The sequence below is a fragment of the Anomaloglossus baeobatrachus genome, chromosome 3, assembly GCF_048569485.1.
Source record: "Anomaloglossus baeobatrachus isolate aAnoBae1 chromosome 3, aAnoBae1.hap1, whole genome shotgun sequence".
Lineage (NCBI taxonomy): Eukaryota > Metazoa > Chordata > Amphibia > Anura > Aromobatidae > Anomaloglossus > Anomaloglossus baeobatrachus.
Window position 1 is genome coordinate 434885276 of NC_134355.1, and position 14669 is coordinate 434899944.

The window sequence follows — 14669 nt, forward strand, 5'->3', positions numbered from 1 at the left end:
CCAAAGACACCCTACTCAACACTGTCTACAGACAGCAGCCAGATCTCTGTCCCTCAGATGTGGACAAATAAAAGGCCATTTCCTGCGACCCATGACAAAGCTAAGAGGTTGACTTTATCCCTCTGTAAGCTCTTGGCTACGGAAATGCTGCCTTTCCGCATGGTGGACACACAGGATTTTAGAGACCTTATGTCTGTCACTGTGCCCCAGTACCAGATGCCCAGTCGCCACTACTTCTCTAAGAAAGGTGTGCCTGCGCTACACCAGCATGTCGCACACAACATCACCAATTCCTTGAGAAACTCTGTGTGTGACAGGGTGCATTTCAACACAGATACTTGGACCAGTAAGCATGGACAGGGGAGTTACATGTTGCTGACTGTGCACTGGGTAACTATGGTGAGAGATGGAGAAGGGTTTGCTGTACAAGTCTTGCCGTCCCCACGACTTGTGTGTCAATCCTTCCTCTGTATGTACAAGTTCCTCCACTGGTTCTGCCTCCTCAACCTCGTGTGGGTCCTCCACCTCGCCCCAAACCCTGTGTGATCAGGCCACCCTTCCTTGTAACTGCGCCCAAGGAATCCCACACACCTCCTTACTATGCTGGCAGCAGAGCTCAAGGCCATCAGGCGGTCAAATGTTTACTTTGAAATGTAGGGGAAATGTGAGACACCGCTGAGTAATTGTGGACGGTTAGCTCTGGAGAGTGAGACCGAGTTTCATCAATGGTTGTCTACAGTCAACCAGCAGTCAGGGAAGGTCGGGTGCGACAATGATGCAAACCAGTCTGCGACCCTTCTTCAGGGCAATGTGACACACGTGCCTTGTATGGCTCACGTGTTGAACCTGGTTGTCCAGCAATTTTTAAAATACCATCCCGGCCTACATGGCCTTGTGCAGCGGGCACGCTGCTGTGTGCTCACTTTCATCCTTCGCACCCAGCAGCTCAACAACTGTCATCGCTCCGGAAGTCTTAGGGTCTGGCGGTTAAACGCCGGAAATGCGATGTTCCGACACGCAGGAATTGGAATCTGCACATGTTGCAGCGTGTGTGGCAGCACCGCAGAGCCCTGCTGAAATACGGTATGACGTATACCCTGGGCTAACTTGATCCAGAGGTGGTGCAGATCACGCTGCTGGAGTGGTGTCAGATCAAGGACCTATGCACCCTTCTACACAGTTTACAAATGTCGACGAAGATGTTTAGCACTGGCAATGCCATTCTCAGCGTGACAATTCTGGTCATCTACATGATGGAGCACACTGTAAGCATTATTCGGAGTCAGGTATTGGTCCAAGAGGAAGGTGAGGAAGTACAGGAGGAGTCATATGCAGAAGGGATAATAAGATCTACAAGGTCCATACGGTAAGCGGCACCTAGGCAGCAGTTATGGTGGGGGATAGGGATTAACAAGGGCGCATAGTATCAGCAAAAATTGTTGAGGAAGGTGCAGGAGCCATGAAGAAATGGAGGACGAACTTGCGATGGGCATGGAAGACTCAGCAGATGAGTGAGAGCTTGCTCACATTTCGGTTGTGCGAGGTTGGGGGGAGAGGGCAGAGGAAGGAGGCACGATTCTCACCTCTCTGCCACCAACACACCAAGGACTTGGTCCTCCTGGATGCACAAGACACATGAGCGCCTTCTTGCTGCACTACCTACATAACCCTCGGATTGTATGAATTTGAAGTAATCCTGAATACTGGGTTGCCACACTGTTAGATCCCCGGTACAAGACAAAATTTGGCGAACTAATTCCTGCCATAGAAATAGACACACGTATACAGGAGTATCTGCAGAATGTGGTACGCAATCTTAGATCTACTTTTCCACTAAACACCAGTGCTGCACAGAGTGAATCTCAACGCTTTGTCATGGATAGGAGGAAATGGTCTTTTACTTGTCCACATCGGAGGGACCGAGGGATGGCTGCTGTGCTGAGATGGCGTTGAGTACGGTGTCCCTGCACAGTTGCACTTTTGGTCATATCCCAAAATGAGTTGAAAAAGGACAGATGCTGTTGGAAAGGGGAACAGGTGTGTTGGAAAGGGGAAAAAAGTTTTGGTCCGTGGATTTGGTGGTTAAGCAACTGTAACATTTGCTGAAGAAACAACATCTGTTACAGTGGGACTGGCAGATTTGGATAAAGTGGTATATAATCTGTGACCGCTATATAACGAAAATTAATAAGAAAAGAAAGAGAAAGATATATATCCCCATCAGCAGTCAGTGTCCACCGTGCTCCCAGTTGGAAAAGGAGAGGTTGGCAACTTGAAGTTTTGGTGGAGGATACAGAGCTGTGTGGCTATGAAACTAATAGTAGCCTGAACCGAGTTAGACGCCATTCGGATCTGGAGACTGGGAGCCCTGTTAGCGTCACAGGGTCCACATGCCCACCCAGCCCAGGAACTCCCTGTTAACAACACAGGGGCCATTGAGTACGCTGACCGTGTGCGTAGGGGCCACACCTGTGGACAGCAGGCGCATCAGCAGCAGCAGGCCTGTTAATGCCACTGGGCTGCACAAGCAGGACTGTTAGGACAGGAGCTGGTCTTAACCGTTCTGCGTTACCAACTGTGGTGGTGGCCTGCATCCACCACCCTATCCCTGCCTACCTCTGGCCTAAAGCCGCAATGGGTTCAACACATGGAGGTGTGCTCTTTCGGAGCATAATAGAAGACTGCGCACCTCCTTGTTGGCTCCAGCCCCTTTTATAACCTGGGTCCGCCCCAAACCAGGGTGAACCACAATGCACCTCCTGGAGACAAAAGTAGAGTGACACGTCATGAGTGGCATAACTAGCGTCCTATTTGGAAACGCAACTTCAATGATGACCTCATGGCTGCCATGACCCAAACACCTCACCAGTCATCGTCTGACCATCAATAATGCGGTGACAAGTCATAGGTGTGGGCCTCTGCAAGCCATTTGGGAGGACACCTGATGCCCTGTGGTCTATATGGGACCCCCACATCAGTGCCAGGGCCAAAGAGTTCATTACCGGACCTAGTCTCTGATGCAGGAAGTGCCTGAGCATGCTCAGTAGCATGAAATACAGTCTGAAAAAAGACTATCAGCTTTAGCATGGTGTCTAGGCACAAAACAGGACTTAGACCCGGCACGGAATGCAAGCACCTGTGCAAAGAGGCTTTTCACACTTAGTGTGGGAGCATGCGCTGTATCCCGAAAAGAAGACTTAGCGTCAGGAATAACACAGTCAGGCTGAGCATACTCACTACGCGAAACACTGTAATTAGGCTGCAGCTGGGGTACATCGGCACACGCATGCGCACTATCTGCCTCTCCACACTTAGACGTGGAGGGGAAATTTGTCTTGGAGATGCTGTCTATGAACAGAAGGAAAAGCTAAAGGAAGCCTGACTTTCTATCCCTCCGAATTATGAAATGCAGCAATGAATTCCATGAGTTTGCTATAACATTAGCGTAGCAAAATGTGCATGAGGGTGTGATGTAGAGGTGCTAGAAATAGCTTGTCACCAGTGGGGCACTAATGGAATACAACAGCCAGTTCTATGATGCCACTAAATGGCAGTATTTTGTGCTATCATTATAGCTTATTAAAAACAGAGCAGGAGGTTGTCATGCAGAGGTGCTGCACATAGATTTGCAGTAGTGTGAATAGACAAAAGTACAATAGCCACGTTTAGGATACAACTAGGTACACTGAGTGTTTGCTAGTATAATGGCTGAGTTTAAAAAAGTTAGAGTGTGCAATGCAGGCAGACGTGCTGCAAATATCGTTCCAATACTGTGAATTGACAAAAGTACAATAGCCACGTTTAGGATGCCACTAGGTACACTGAGTGTTTGCTAGTATAATGGCTGAGTTTAAAAAAGTTAGAGTGTGCAATGCAGGCAGACGTGCTGCAAATATCGTTCCAATGCTGTGAATTGACAAAAGTACAATAGCCACGTTTAGGATGCCACTAGGTACACTGAGTGTTTGCTAGTATAATGGCTGAGTTTAAAAAAGTTTGAGTGTGCAATGCAGGCAGACGTGCGGCAAATAACGTTCCAATACTGTGAATAGACAAAAGTACAATAGCCACGTTTAGGATACAACTAGGTACAGTGAGTGTTTGCTAGTATAATGGCTGAGTTTAAAAAAGTTTGAGTGTGCAATGCAGGCAGACGTGCTGCAAATAACGTTCCAATACTGTGAATAGACAAAAGTACAATAGCCACGTTTAGGATACAACTAGGTACACTGAGTGTTTGCTAGTATAATGGCTGAGTTTAAAAAAGTTAGAGTGTGCAATGCAGGCAGACGTGCTACAAATATCGTTCCAATACTGTGAATAGACAAAAGTACAATAGCCACGTTTAGGATACAACTAGGTACACTGAGTGTTTGCTAGTATAATGGCTGAGTTTAAAAAAAGTTAGAGTGTGCAATGCAGGCAGACGTGCTGCAAATATCGTTCCAATACTGTGAATTGACAAAAGTACAATAGCCACGTTTAGGATGCCACTAGGTACACTGAGTGTTTGCTAGTATAATGGCTGAGTTTAAAAAAGTTTGAGTGTGCAATGCAGGCAGACGTGCTGCAAATAACGTTCCAATACTGTGAATAGACAAAAGTACAATAGTCACGTTTAGGATGCCACTAGGTACACTGAGTGTTTGCTAGTATAATGGCTGAGTTTAAAAAAGTTTGAGTGTGCAATGCAGGCAGACGTGCTGCAAATATCGTTCCAATACTGTGAATAGACAAAAGTACAATAGCCACGTTTAGGATACAACTAGGTACAGTGAGTGTTTGCTAGTATAATGGCTGAGTTTAAAAAAGTTTGAGTGTGCAATGCAGGCAGATGTGCTGCAAATAACGTTCCAATACTGTGAATTGACAAAAGTACAATAGCCACGTTTAGGATGCCACTAGGTACACTGAGTGTTTGCTAGTATAATGGCTGAGTTTAAAAAAGTTAGAGTGTGCAATGCAGGCAGACGTGCTGCAAATATCGTTCCAATACTGTGAATTGACAAAAGTACAATAGCCACGTTTAGGATGCCACTAGGTACACTGAGTGTTTGCTAGTATAATGGCTGAGTTTAAAAAAGTTAGAGTGTGCAATGCAGGCAGACGTGCTGCAAATATCGTTCCAATACTGTGAATTGACAAAAGTACAATAGCCACGTTTAGGATGCCACTAGGTACACTGAGTGTTTGCTAGTATAATGGCTGAGTTTAAAAAAGTTTGAGTGTGCAATGCAGGCAGATGTGCTGCAAATAACGTTCCAATACTGTGAATTGACAAAAGTACAATAGCCACGTTTAGGATGCCACTAGGTACACTGAGTGTTTGCTAGTATAATGGCTGAGTTTAAAAAAGTTAGAGTGTGCAATGCAGGCAGACGTGCTGAAAATATCGTTCCAATACTGTGAATTGACAAAAGTACAATAGCCACGTTTAGGATGCCACTAGGTACACTGAGTGTTTGCTAGTATAATGGCTGAGTTTAAAAAAGTTTGAGTGTGCAATGCAGGCAGACGTGCTGCAAATATCGTTCCAATACTGTGAATTGACAAAAGTACAATAGCCACGTTTAGGATGCCACTAGGTACACTGAGTGTTTGCTAGTATAATGGCTGAGTTTAAAAAAGTTAGAGTGTGCAATGCAGGCAGATGTGCTGCAAATAACGTTCCAATACTGTGAATTGACAAAAGTACAATAGCCACGTTTAGGATGCCACTAGGTACACTGAGTGTTTGCTAGTATAATGGCTGAGTTTCAAAAAGTTAGAGTGTGCAATGCAGGCAGACGTGCTGCAAATATCGTTCCAATACTGTGAATTGACAAAAGTACAATAGCCACGTTTAGGATGCCACTAGGTACACTGAGTGTTTGCTAGTATAATGGCTGAGTTTAAAAAAGTTTGAGTGTGCAATGCAGGCAGACGTGCTGCAAATATCGTTCCAATACTGTGAATTGACAAAAGTACAATAGCCACGTTTAGGATACAACTAGGTACAGTGAGTGTTTGCTAGTATAATGGCTGAGTTTAAAAAAGTTAGAGTGTGCAATGCAGGCAGACGTGCTGCAAATAACGTTCCAATACTGTGAATAGACAAAAGTACAATAGCCACGTTTAGGATGCCACTAGGTACACTGAGTGTTTGCTAGTATAATGGCTGAGTTTAAAAAAGTTAGAGTGTGCAATGCAGGCAGACGTGCTGCAAATATCGTTCTAATACTGTGAATAGACAAAAGTACAATAGCCACGTTTAGGATACAACTAGGTACAGTGAGTGTTTGCTAGTATAATGGCTGAGTTTAAAAAAGTTTGAGTGTGCAATGCAGGCAGATGTGCTGCAAATAACGTTCCAATACTGTGAATTGACAAAAGTACAATAGCCACGTTTACGATACAACTAGGTACACTGAGTGTTTGCTAGTATAATGGCTGAGTTTAAAAAAGTTAGAGTGTGCAATGCAGGCAGACGTGCTGCAAATATCGTTCCAATACTGTGAATTGACAAAAGTACAATAGCCACGTTTAGGATGCCACTAGGTACACTGAGTGTTTGCTAGTATAATGGCTGAGTTTAAAAAAGTTTGAGTGTGCAATGCAGGCAGACGTGCTGCAAATAACGTTCCAATACTGTGAATAGACAAAAGTACAATAGCCACGTTTAGGATACAACTAGGTACAGTGAGGGTTTGCTAGTATAATGGCTGAGTTTAAAAAAGTTTGAGTGTGCAATGCAGGCAGACGTGCTGCAAATAACGTTCCAATACTGTGAATAGACAAAAGTACAATAGCCACGTTTAGGATACAACTAGGTACACTGAGTGTTTGCTAGTATAATGGCTGAGTTTAAAAAAGTTTGAGTGTGCAATGCAGGCAGACGTGCTGCAAATAACGTTCCAATACTGTGAATAGACAAAAGTACAATAGCCACGTTTAGGATACAACTAGGTACACTGAGTGTTTGCTAGTATAATGGCTGAGTTTAAAAAAGTTAGAGTGTGCAATGCAGGCAGACGTGCTGCAAATATCGTTCCAATACTGTGAATTGACAAAAGTACAATAGCCACGTTTAGGATGCCACTAGGTACACTGACTGTTTGCTAGTATAATGGCTGAGTTTAAAAAAGTTTGAGTGTGCAATGCAGGCAGACGTGCTGCAAATATCGTTCCAATACTGTGAATTGACAAAAGTACAATAGCCACGTTTAGGATACAACTAGGTACAGTGAGTGTTTGCTAGTATAATGGCTGAGTTTAAAAAAGTTAGAGTGTGCAATGCAGGCAGACATGCTGCAAATATCGTTCCAATACTGTGAATTGACAAAAGTACAATAGCCACGTTTAGGATGCCACTAGGTACACTGAGTGTTTGCTAGTATAATGGCTGAGTTTAAAAAAGTTAGAGTGTGCAATGCAGGCAGACGTGCTGCAAATATCGTTCTAATACTGTGAATAGACAAAAGTACAATAGCCACGTTTAGGATACAACTAGGTACAGTGAGTGTTTGCTAGTATAATGGCTGAGTTTAAAAAAGTTTGAGTGTGCAATGCAGGCAGATGTGCTGCAAATAACGTTCCAATACTGTGAATTGACAAAAGTACAATAGCCACGTTTAGGATACAACTAGGTACACTGAGTGTTTGCTAGTATAATGGCTGAGTTTAAAAAAGTTAGAGTGTGCAATGCAGGCAGACGTGCTGCAAATATCGTTCCAATACTGTGAATTGACAAAAGTACAATAGCCACGTTTAGGATGCCACTAGGTACACTGAGTGTTTGCTAGTATAATGGCTGAGTTTAAAAAAGTTAGAGTGTGCAATGCAGGCAGACGTGCTGCAAATATTGTTCTAATACTGTGAATAGACAAAAGTACAATAGCCACGTTTAGGATACAACTAGGTACAGTGAGTGTTTGCTAGTATAATGGCTGAGTTTAAAAAAGTTTGAGTGTGCAATGCAGGCAGATGTGCTGCAAATAACGTTCCAATACTGTGAATTGACAAAAGTACAATAGCCACGTTTAGGATACAACTAGGTACACTGAGTGTTTGCTAGTATAATGGCTGAGTTTAAAAAAGTTAGAGTGTGCAATGCAGGCAGACGTGCTGCAAATATCGTTCCAATACTGTGAATTGACAAAAGTACAATAGCCACGTTTAGGATGCCACTAGGTACACTGAGTGTTTGCTAGTATAATGGCTGAGTTTAAAAAAGTTTGAGTGTGCAATGCAGGCAGACGTGCTGCAAATAACGTTCCAATACTGTGAATAGACAAAAGTACAATAGCCACGTTTAGGATACAACTAGGTACAGTGAGGGTTTGCTAGTATAATGGCTGAGTTTAAAAAAGTTTGAGTGTGCAATGCAGGCAGACGTGCTGCAAATAACGTTCCAATACTGTGAATAGACAAAAGTACAATAGCCACGTTTAGGATACAACTAGGTACACTGAGTGTTTGCTAGTATAATGGCTGAGTTTAAAAAAGTTTGAGTGTGCAATGCAGGCAGACGTGCTGCAAATAACGTTCCAATACTGTGAATAGACAAAAGTACAATAGCCACGTTTAGGATACAACTAGGTACACTGAGTGTTTGCTAGTATAATGGCTGAGTTTAAAAAAGTTAGAGTGTGCAATGCAGGCAGACGTGCTGCAAATATCGTTCCAATACTGTGAATTGACAAAAGTACAATAGCCACGTTTAGGATGCCACTAGGTACAGTGAGTGTTTGCTAGTATAATGGCTGAGTTTAAAAAAGTTTGAGTGTGCAATGCAGGCAGACGTGCTCTGCAAATGTCTTTGCACTAGTGGGACTATAGCAAAGTCCAATAGCCACGTTTAGGATGCCATTAGGTACACTGAGTGTTTGCTAGTAAAATTGCTTAGTTTAAAAATGTTTGAGTGTGCAATGCAGGCAGATGCGCTCTGCAAATGTCTTTGCACTAGTGGGACTATAGCAAAGTCCAATAGCCACGTTTAGGATGCCACTAGGTACACTGAGTGTTTGCTAGTAAAATTGCTTAGTTTAAAAAACTTGGAGTATGCAATGCAGGCAGATGTGCTCTGCAAATGTCTTTGCACTAGTGGGACTATAGCAAAGTCCAATAGCCACAGATAGGATGCCACTAGGTACACTGAGTGTTTGCTAGTATAATGGCTTAGTTATAATGAGTTGGAGTGTGCAGAGGACAAGAGGGTACAGTGGCAGGATTGTGGTGCTCTGGGTAGAGGAATGGAAGCCTGCCTTTCTATTCCCTCCTAATGGTGAAATGCAGGGAGGAAATCCCTGACCTTGGCTACACAGACGCTGTTGCTGTTTGCAGGACCTGTCACCTATGGCTCTCTGACCCTGCCGGTTTGAGCCCTTAAAAGGACTGCTATAAAGTGCTCTCCCTATGCTGTCTAACGCTGTGTATGCAGCGCATACAGCTGTATCGGCTATAGGACTCAGGAGGACGGAGCTGCGACAGTGATGTCTGACACCAAAGACGCAGAAGGCAGATAATGGCGTCCTGGAAGAAAATGTCCGGTTTTATAATGCAGGGACATGTGACATGGACATCCTATCACACATGCCGTTGCTTCTCTGGCTCAAAGTCCACTTAGCTGTGTGTGTGTCTGGGATTGGCTGACATGCTGGCCCGCCCCACAAGACGCGCGCGCTTAGGGAAGGAAGACAAGAAAAAAAAAAAAAAAATGTCGATCGCCATTATACAAACAGCAGTGATCTGAAGGCGCTGTTCACGCACACTATACACTGAAATGTCATAATAGTGTGATTCACAGAGTGACTTACACTATTACAGCAGAAACCAAGCTAGGATTTAGCTGTTTTTTTGCTGCTAGAACCGTTCTCGAACGTTTCTAGAACTATCGAGCTTTTGCAAAAAGCTCGAGTTCTAGTTCGATCTAGAACAGGCCCCAAAATCACTCAAGCCTAGAACTGGAGAACCACGAACCACGAACCGCGCTCAACTCTAGTTAAGACTGCCTTTTTCTATTGCATTCTAGAACAGTGCGCTGAAAAAAGATGCAGTAAATTTATTAAGAAGCATGCACCTCTTAAGGAATTTGATGTGTCCTTCATTTCCCATGCACACTGCAAGAAAGGTTACAAACGGACTACACTTCTGGTGTAATTTATGTTACTGTAGTGGAGTAAAGCGGGCTTTACACGCAATGACATCGCTAATGAGATATCGTTGGGGTCACGGAATTCGTGATGCACATTCGGCCTCCGTTAGTGACCTCGTTGCATGTGAAACGCACGAACGACCGTTAACGATCAAAATTACTCACCTAATCATTGATTGTTGACGCGTCGTTCTAATCCCATTTATCGTTGCTGTTGCAGGACGCAGGTTGTTCGTCGTTCCTGCGGCAGCACATATCGCTATGTGTGACACTGCAGGAAAGCAGGAAAGAGTAACATCACCGTACCTGCGGCCACCGGCAATGAGGAAGGAAGTAGGTGGACGGGATGTTCTGCTCGCTCATCTCTGCCCCTCCGCTTCTATTGAGTGGCCGCTTAGTGATGTCGCTGTGACGCCGCATGAACCGCCACCTTAGAAAGGAGGCAGTTCGCCAGCCACAGCGACGTCGCTAGGCAGGTAAGTACGTGTGACCGTTCCTAGCGATGTTGTGCTCCACGGGCAGCGATTTGCCCGTGACGCACAACCGACGGGGGTGGGTGCTTTCACCAGTGACATCGCTAGCGATGTCGCTGTGTATAAAGTGCCCTTTAGTGATCATGAATTATTCGGGCGCACTGTGTCATGACCTATTCTCCCTCAGCTCTGCCCACTTTTGTAAAAGTTGTCAGAGCTAGCTAGCAGGAATGATGTAGAAACTCCCAAAGGCACACAACTATTGTGCAATTTTGTATTGTGCAAAAAAATCTGATGACATTTTAAGTAACTCTATGCCAGAATTTTGGCAGAAACACCTTAATGCACCAAGCCCATGGTTTCTGTCTTTCAGAAACAGCACTACTCTTGTCATTCATATGTGTCAGGCATTGAAGCTCAGTTCATGGCTAACTATGTATTTTTCAGCCCATAGTTGATTGCTATATTACAGTAACAAAGAAATAGATATCAGATTTATAGTTCAGTAAATTAACTATTAATAGATCTATGGACAAACATGGTTATAACGGGGGCTACACAGTGATGCAAGTTATTAAATCCAAAAGTCATAAAGCTTTGCAAGTATATGAGGCCCTCGTTCTGGCTTTCATAGACTTGCAATGAGAACTTGAGACATAACTTCTAACTTCTGACCAGCCAGAAGTTGCGGTCACTAGATGGGACCAGAGTGACACCAGTAAAAGGTGAAAATGTCGGAGGGTGAGTGTAAGCGTAGGGACAGGGACCTTAGAATTAAAGCACCACTCCAGCGGTGAAAAAAAAAAATTACTGGAGTGGTGCTTTAATTTGTTTCATATAGTAGAAAAAATTCTAAACGATACGGACAACATATTGGCATTACCATAAAGTTTCCAGCAATTAATCGGCAATAATGAAGAAATTATGTTGTGTTGGACCTGGGGATTTATACGATTTATACACCTGTGACTTGTCGGCACTGTAAAGACAAAGTCTTAGGATATGTCCTATAGATAGACCAAAAATATCTAACATGACAATATCCTTCAGTGAAAGGCGTTTGTGTAACCAATCAATATTCTTGTTCCAGGGCGCTCAATATGTGTGGAATAAAGAGGGACTGAATCAGATTAATGAATCCAGCACTACTCATGTAATGGGTATGCATATATCATTAATTATTAAATCAAATGTAGACAGAAATGAAATTGTAAAATGCCTATGTTAGCTTATCTTCTATAGAGAACTTTAGAAACATTTATAAATTGCTTTCTTTTAAGAGGTGATCTGATTATTTATGTTAGTAAATTGTCTCTGTCTCTAGATACCAAGAATCTTCTCCAGTCCTTGTCCCATTAGAGGTTGGTAACTATATCTTCTGGTATTGTAGGTCTTTTTGAACCAGGTGATATGAAATATGAATTGAACCGCAATGATTCCTCTGACCCTTCTATCGTGGAGCTGACGGAAAAGGCCATTCAGATCCTGAACAAAAACCCGAATGGATTCTACCTCTTTGTAGAAGATAAGTCTTGTTCATTTCCTTCATCTATTTGTACAAAGTTTATATAATGGAAATTTGTACACTTGTCTTCTTATGTGCCTCAATGATCATAGCATAGCTCTGTGATGTCAGATACAGACGAGTGTGTGTTTCATTTAAACACCCTGGCTGGCTTAGCCTACACCAACCGTGACATTCTACATGCGAAGCTGCAATGTTTATTATATTTCATACTAAGCCTGTACCCTAACCTCACCCAGTCCTTTATATGTTAATACACAGAAATACTGATCCTTGTGAAGCACATTATTGTTTGCACACAGTATGGTACTCTTTAATAACCCATGTTATACTTCCCATTCATCATTAAAATGCTCCCACGGTCCCCCACACAAAGTATAATGCCCTCAAAGCCCTCCCCAGAACACAGTATGATGCATCCCATAGTGTATACACACGCACACTCTCACACACACACACACACACACACACACACACACATATTTGGTATAGCCCTACAGCTCTGGTATATCAACAAACACAGCTCTGACACATCAATAGGCACACACATGCTCAGCTCTGCTCTATACTATATATGTATTAGCTCCCAACCATCCCGGATTCAGCAGGACTGTCCCGATTTGAAGACTCAGTCCTGCTATTGCAGAAGTCAGGGCATTTGTGCCAACTGCCTCTTACTTCTTCTGGCCAGATCCATCAGTCCTCCTCAGGGAGTGCATAAACTAAATTAACAATTCTTCTTTCCTCTGGTTTCCCGGAGACTCAAACTCATGAATTCCTTGTCCGCAGGCAGTAGCTCCATCAATGAGCCACTACCCAGACTGAGGGAGACAGGCGATAGGCAGTGAACCCAGAACCAGATTGTAAAGGAAAATAGAGATGCATCTGTACACAGTAGTGTATCCCTAAGTCCCCCTTCACGCGTCCATGTTTCCAGTACATGTGGCGTACATTTTCAAATGTACTGCAGACATGTTTACATGCATACTCATTAAAGTCTCTGTTAATCTTCACACCTCAGTGTTTTTACACAGACTGTGTATCCATTTCATCCACATGGAGACATGTCCCTTTTTTTTACGGTCAGGCCAGATGAAAAGGGTAAATAGAAGTCTATGGGTCCATGAAAAAAATGTACAGCACATGGATGACATCCATGTGCTGTCCGTGTGACAGAATTAAATGCATTCAAGAAATTCAAGATATTTATATGCTAAAGATGTGCAAAGATGATACCTAGAGAGATGATAGATTTTACAGCTACAGTTTTTAGGCAAATAAATGAATAATTAAATGAAAAAAGCGATGCAGGCTCCCCTCCTTTTTAATAACCAGTAAAGCTGTGAGCTGATATTATCAGGTTGGGAGGAACTATGTTCATTGTGCCGTTCCCGGCCTTAAAATACCAGCCCACATTCACCCCAGAAGTGAGGCATCACATTAGCTGCTCCAATTCTGGAGCTTTGCCCCACCTCTTCCCGATTGCCCTGGTGCGGTGGCAATCGGAGTAATGATTGATGTCAGCTGTGTAGTGTAAGCTGGGATCAAGTGAAGGGGTTAGTAATGGAGAGGTATCTATCAGAAATCCCCATTCCTAACCCAGTTATGAAAAAATAAGAAACACACACACACAAAATACTTTATTGAAAATAAAATACTCCCTGTTACTTTCTCTCCCCATTATCTAGAGGTGTGTTGAGCACCTTGAATGCCCAGGTGCATCACAGAATTTTATAGCGTTGAGCCGTAACAATAAAAAATATTTTTTTTCTCACAAAAATTTTGCTTTAACAACAAATGTTTTATTTAGAAGGTTAAAAGGCGAAAATGGACTGTACAATTTGTTGTGCGATTTATCCCAAGTACACCAATAACCCATCTGAGATGGGAAAACATCTGTTTGCGTGCATGGCAGTGTGCTGAAGGGAAGTGGCATGATTTGACTGTGGGAATGCAAAATTGGCTTGCATAGATAGCGGACACATTTCCAGAGCCCTTTTTTGTGATTAAATAGGGGAAGCCGCCACAAGTGACTCCATTTTGAAAACTACACTTGAATGAATTTTATCTAGATGTATGGTGAGCACCTTGAACCAACAGGAGCTTCATAAAAAGTTATAACCTTGAGCCGTAAAAATAAAAAAAATAAAAAAAAAATCACATTTTTCCCATTTTAAAAATGTTTAGCCCAAAATTGATAATTTTCAGAAGAGTAAAGGGGGCTTTACACGCTGCAACATTGCTAACAATATATCGACGGGGTCACGGTGTTTGTGACGCACATCTGGCGTCGTTAGCAACATCGCAGCGTGTGACAGCTATCATCGACGATCAATGACCGCAAAAACGGTCAAAAACGGTCATCTCCTCCCCTCCTCTTCTATTGGACGGCTATTTGGTGACGCCGCTGTGACATCACTGTGACGCCGATTGCACCTCCCCCTTGAGGAGGGATTGTTCGGCAGCAACAGCGACGTCACTGAACAGGTATGTGCGTGTGACGCTGCCATAGCGTACGACGGGGGTGGTTGCGATCGCT

The 14669-nt window shown here is 43.4% G+C and overlaps 2 protein-coding genes across 4 annotated transcripts in view; one reads left to right on the top strand and one right to left on the bottom strand.

Moving 5' to 3' along the window:
* The window catches only part of LOC142296608 (uncharacterized), a 173771-nt gene that overhangs the window by 149224 nt on the left and 9878 nt on the right, over positions 1 to 14669 (bottom strand). The gene's annotated exons all lie outside the window — the stretch shown is intronic.
* Positions 1 to 14669, top strand: part of LOC142296606 (intestinal-type alkaline phosphatase-like) — a 120834-nt gene that overhangs the window by 75132 nt on the left and 31033 nt on the right. Inside the window, exons 7-8 of the mRNA XM_075340411.1 lie at positions 11696 to 11765; positions 11996 to 12130. Coding sequence (XP_075196526.1) covers positions 11696 to 11765; positions 11996 to 12130 — 205 coding nt within the window. The remainder of the gene's footprint in view (positions 1 to 11695; positions 11766 to 11995; positions 12131 to 14669) is intronic.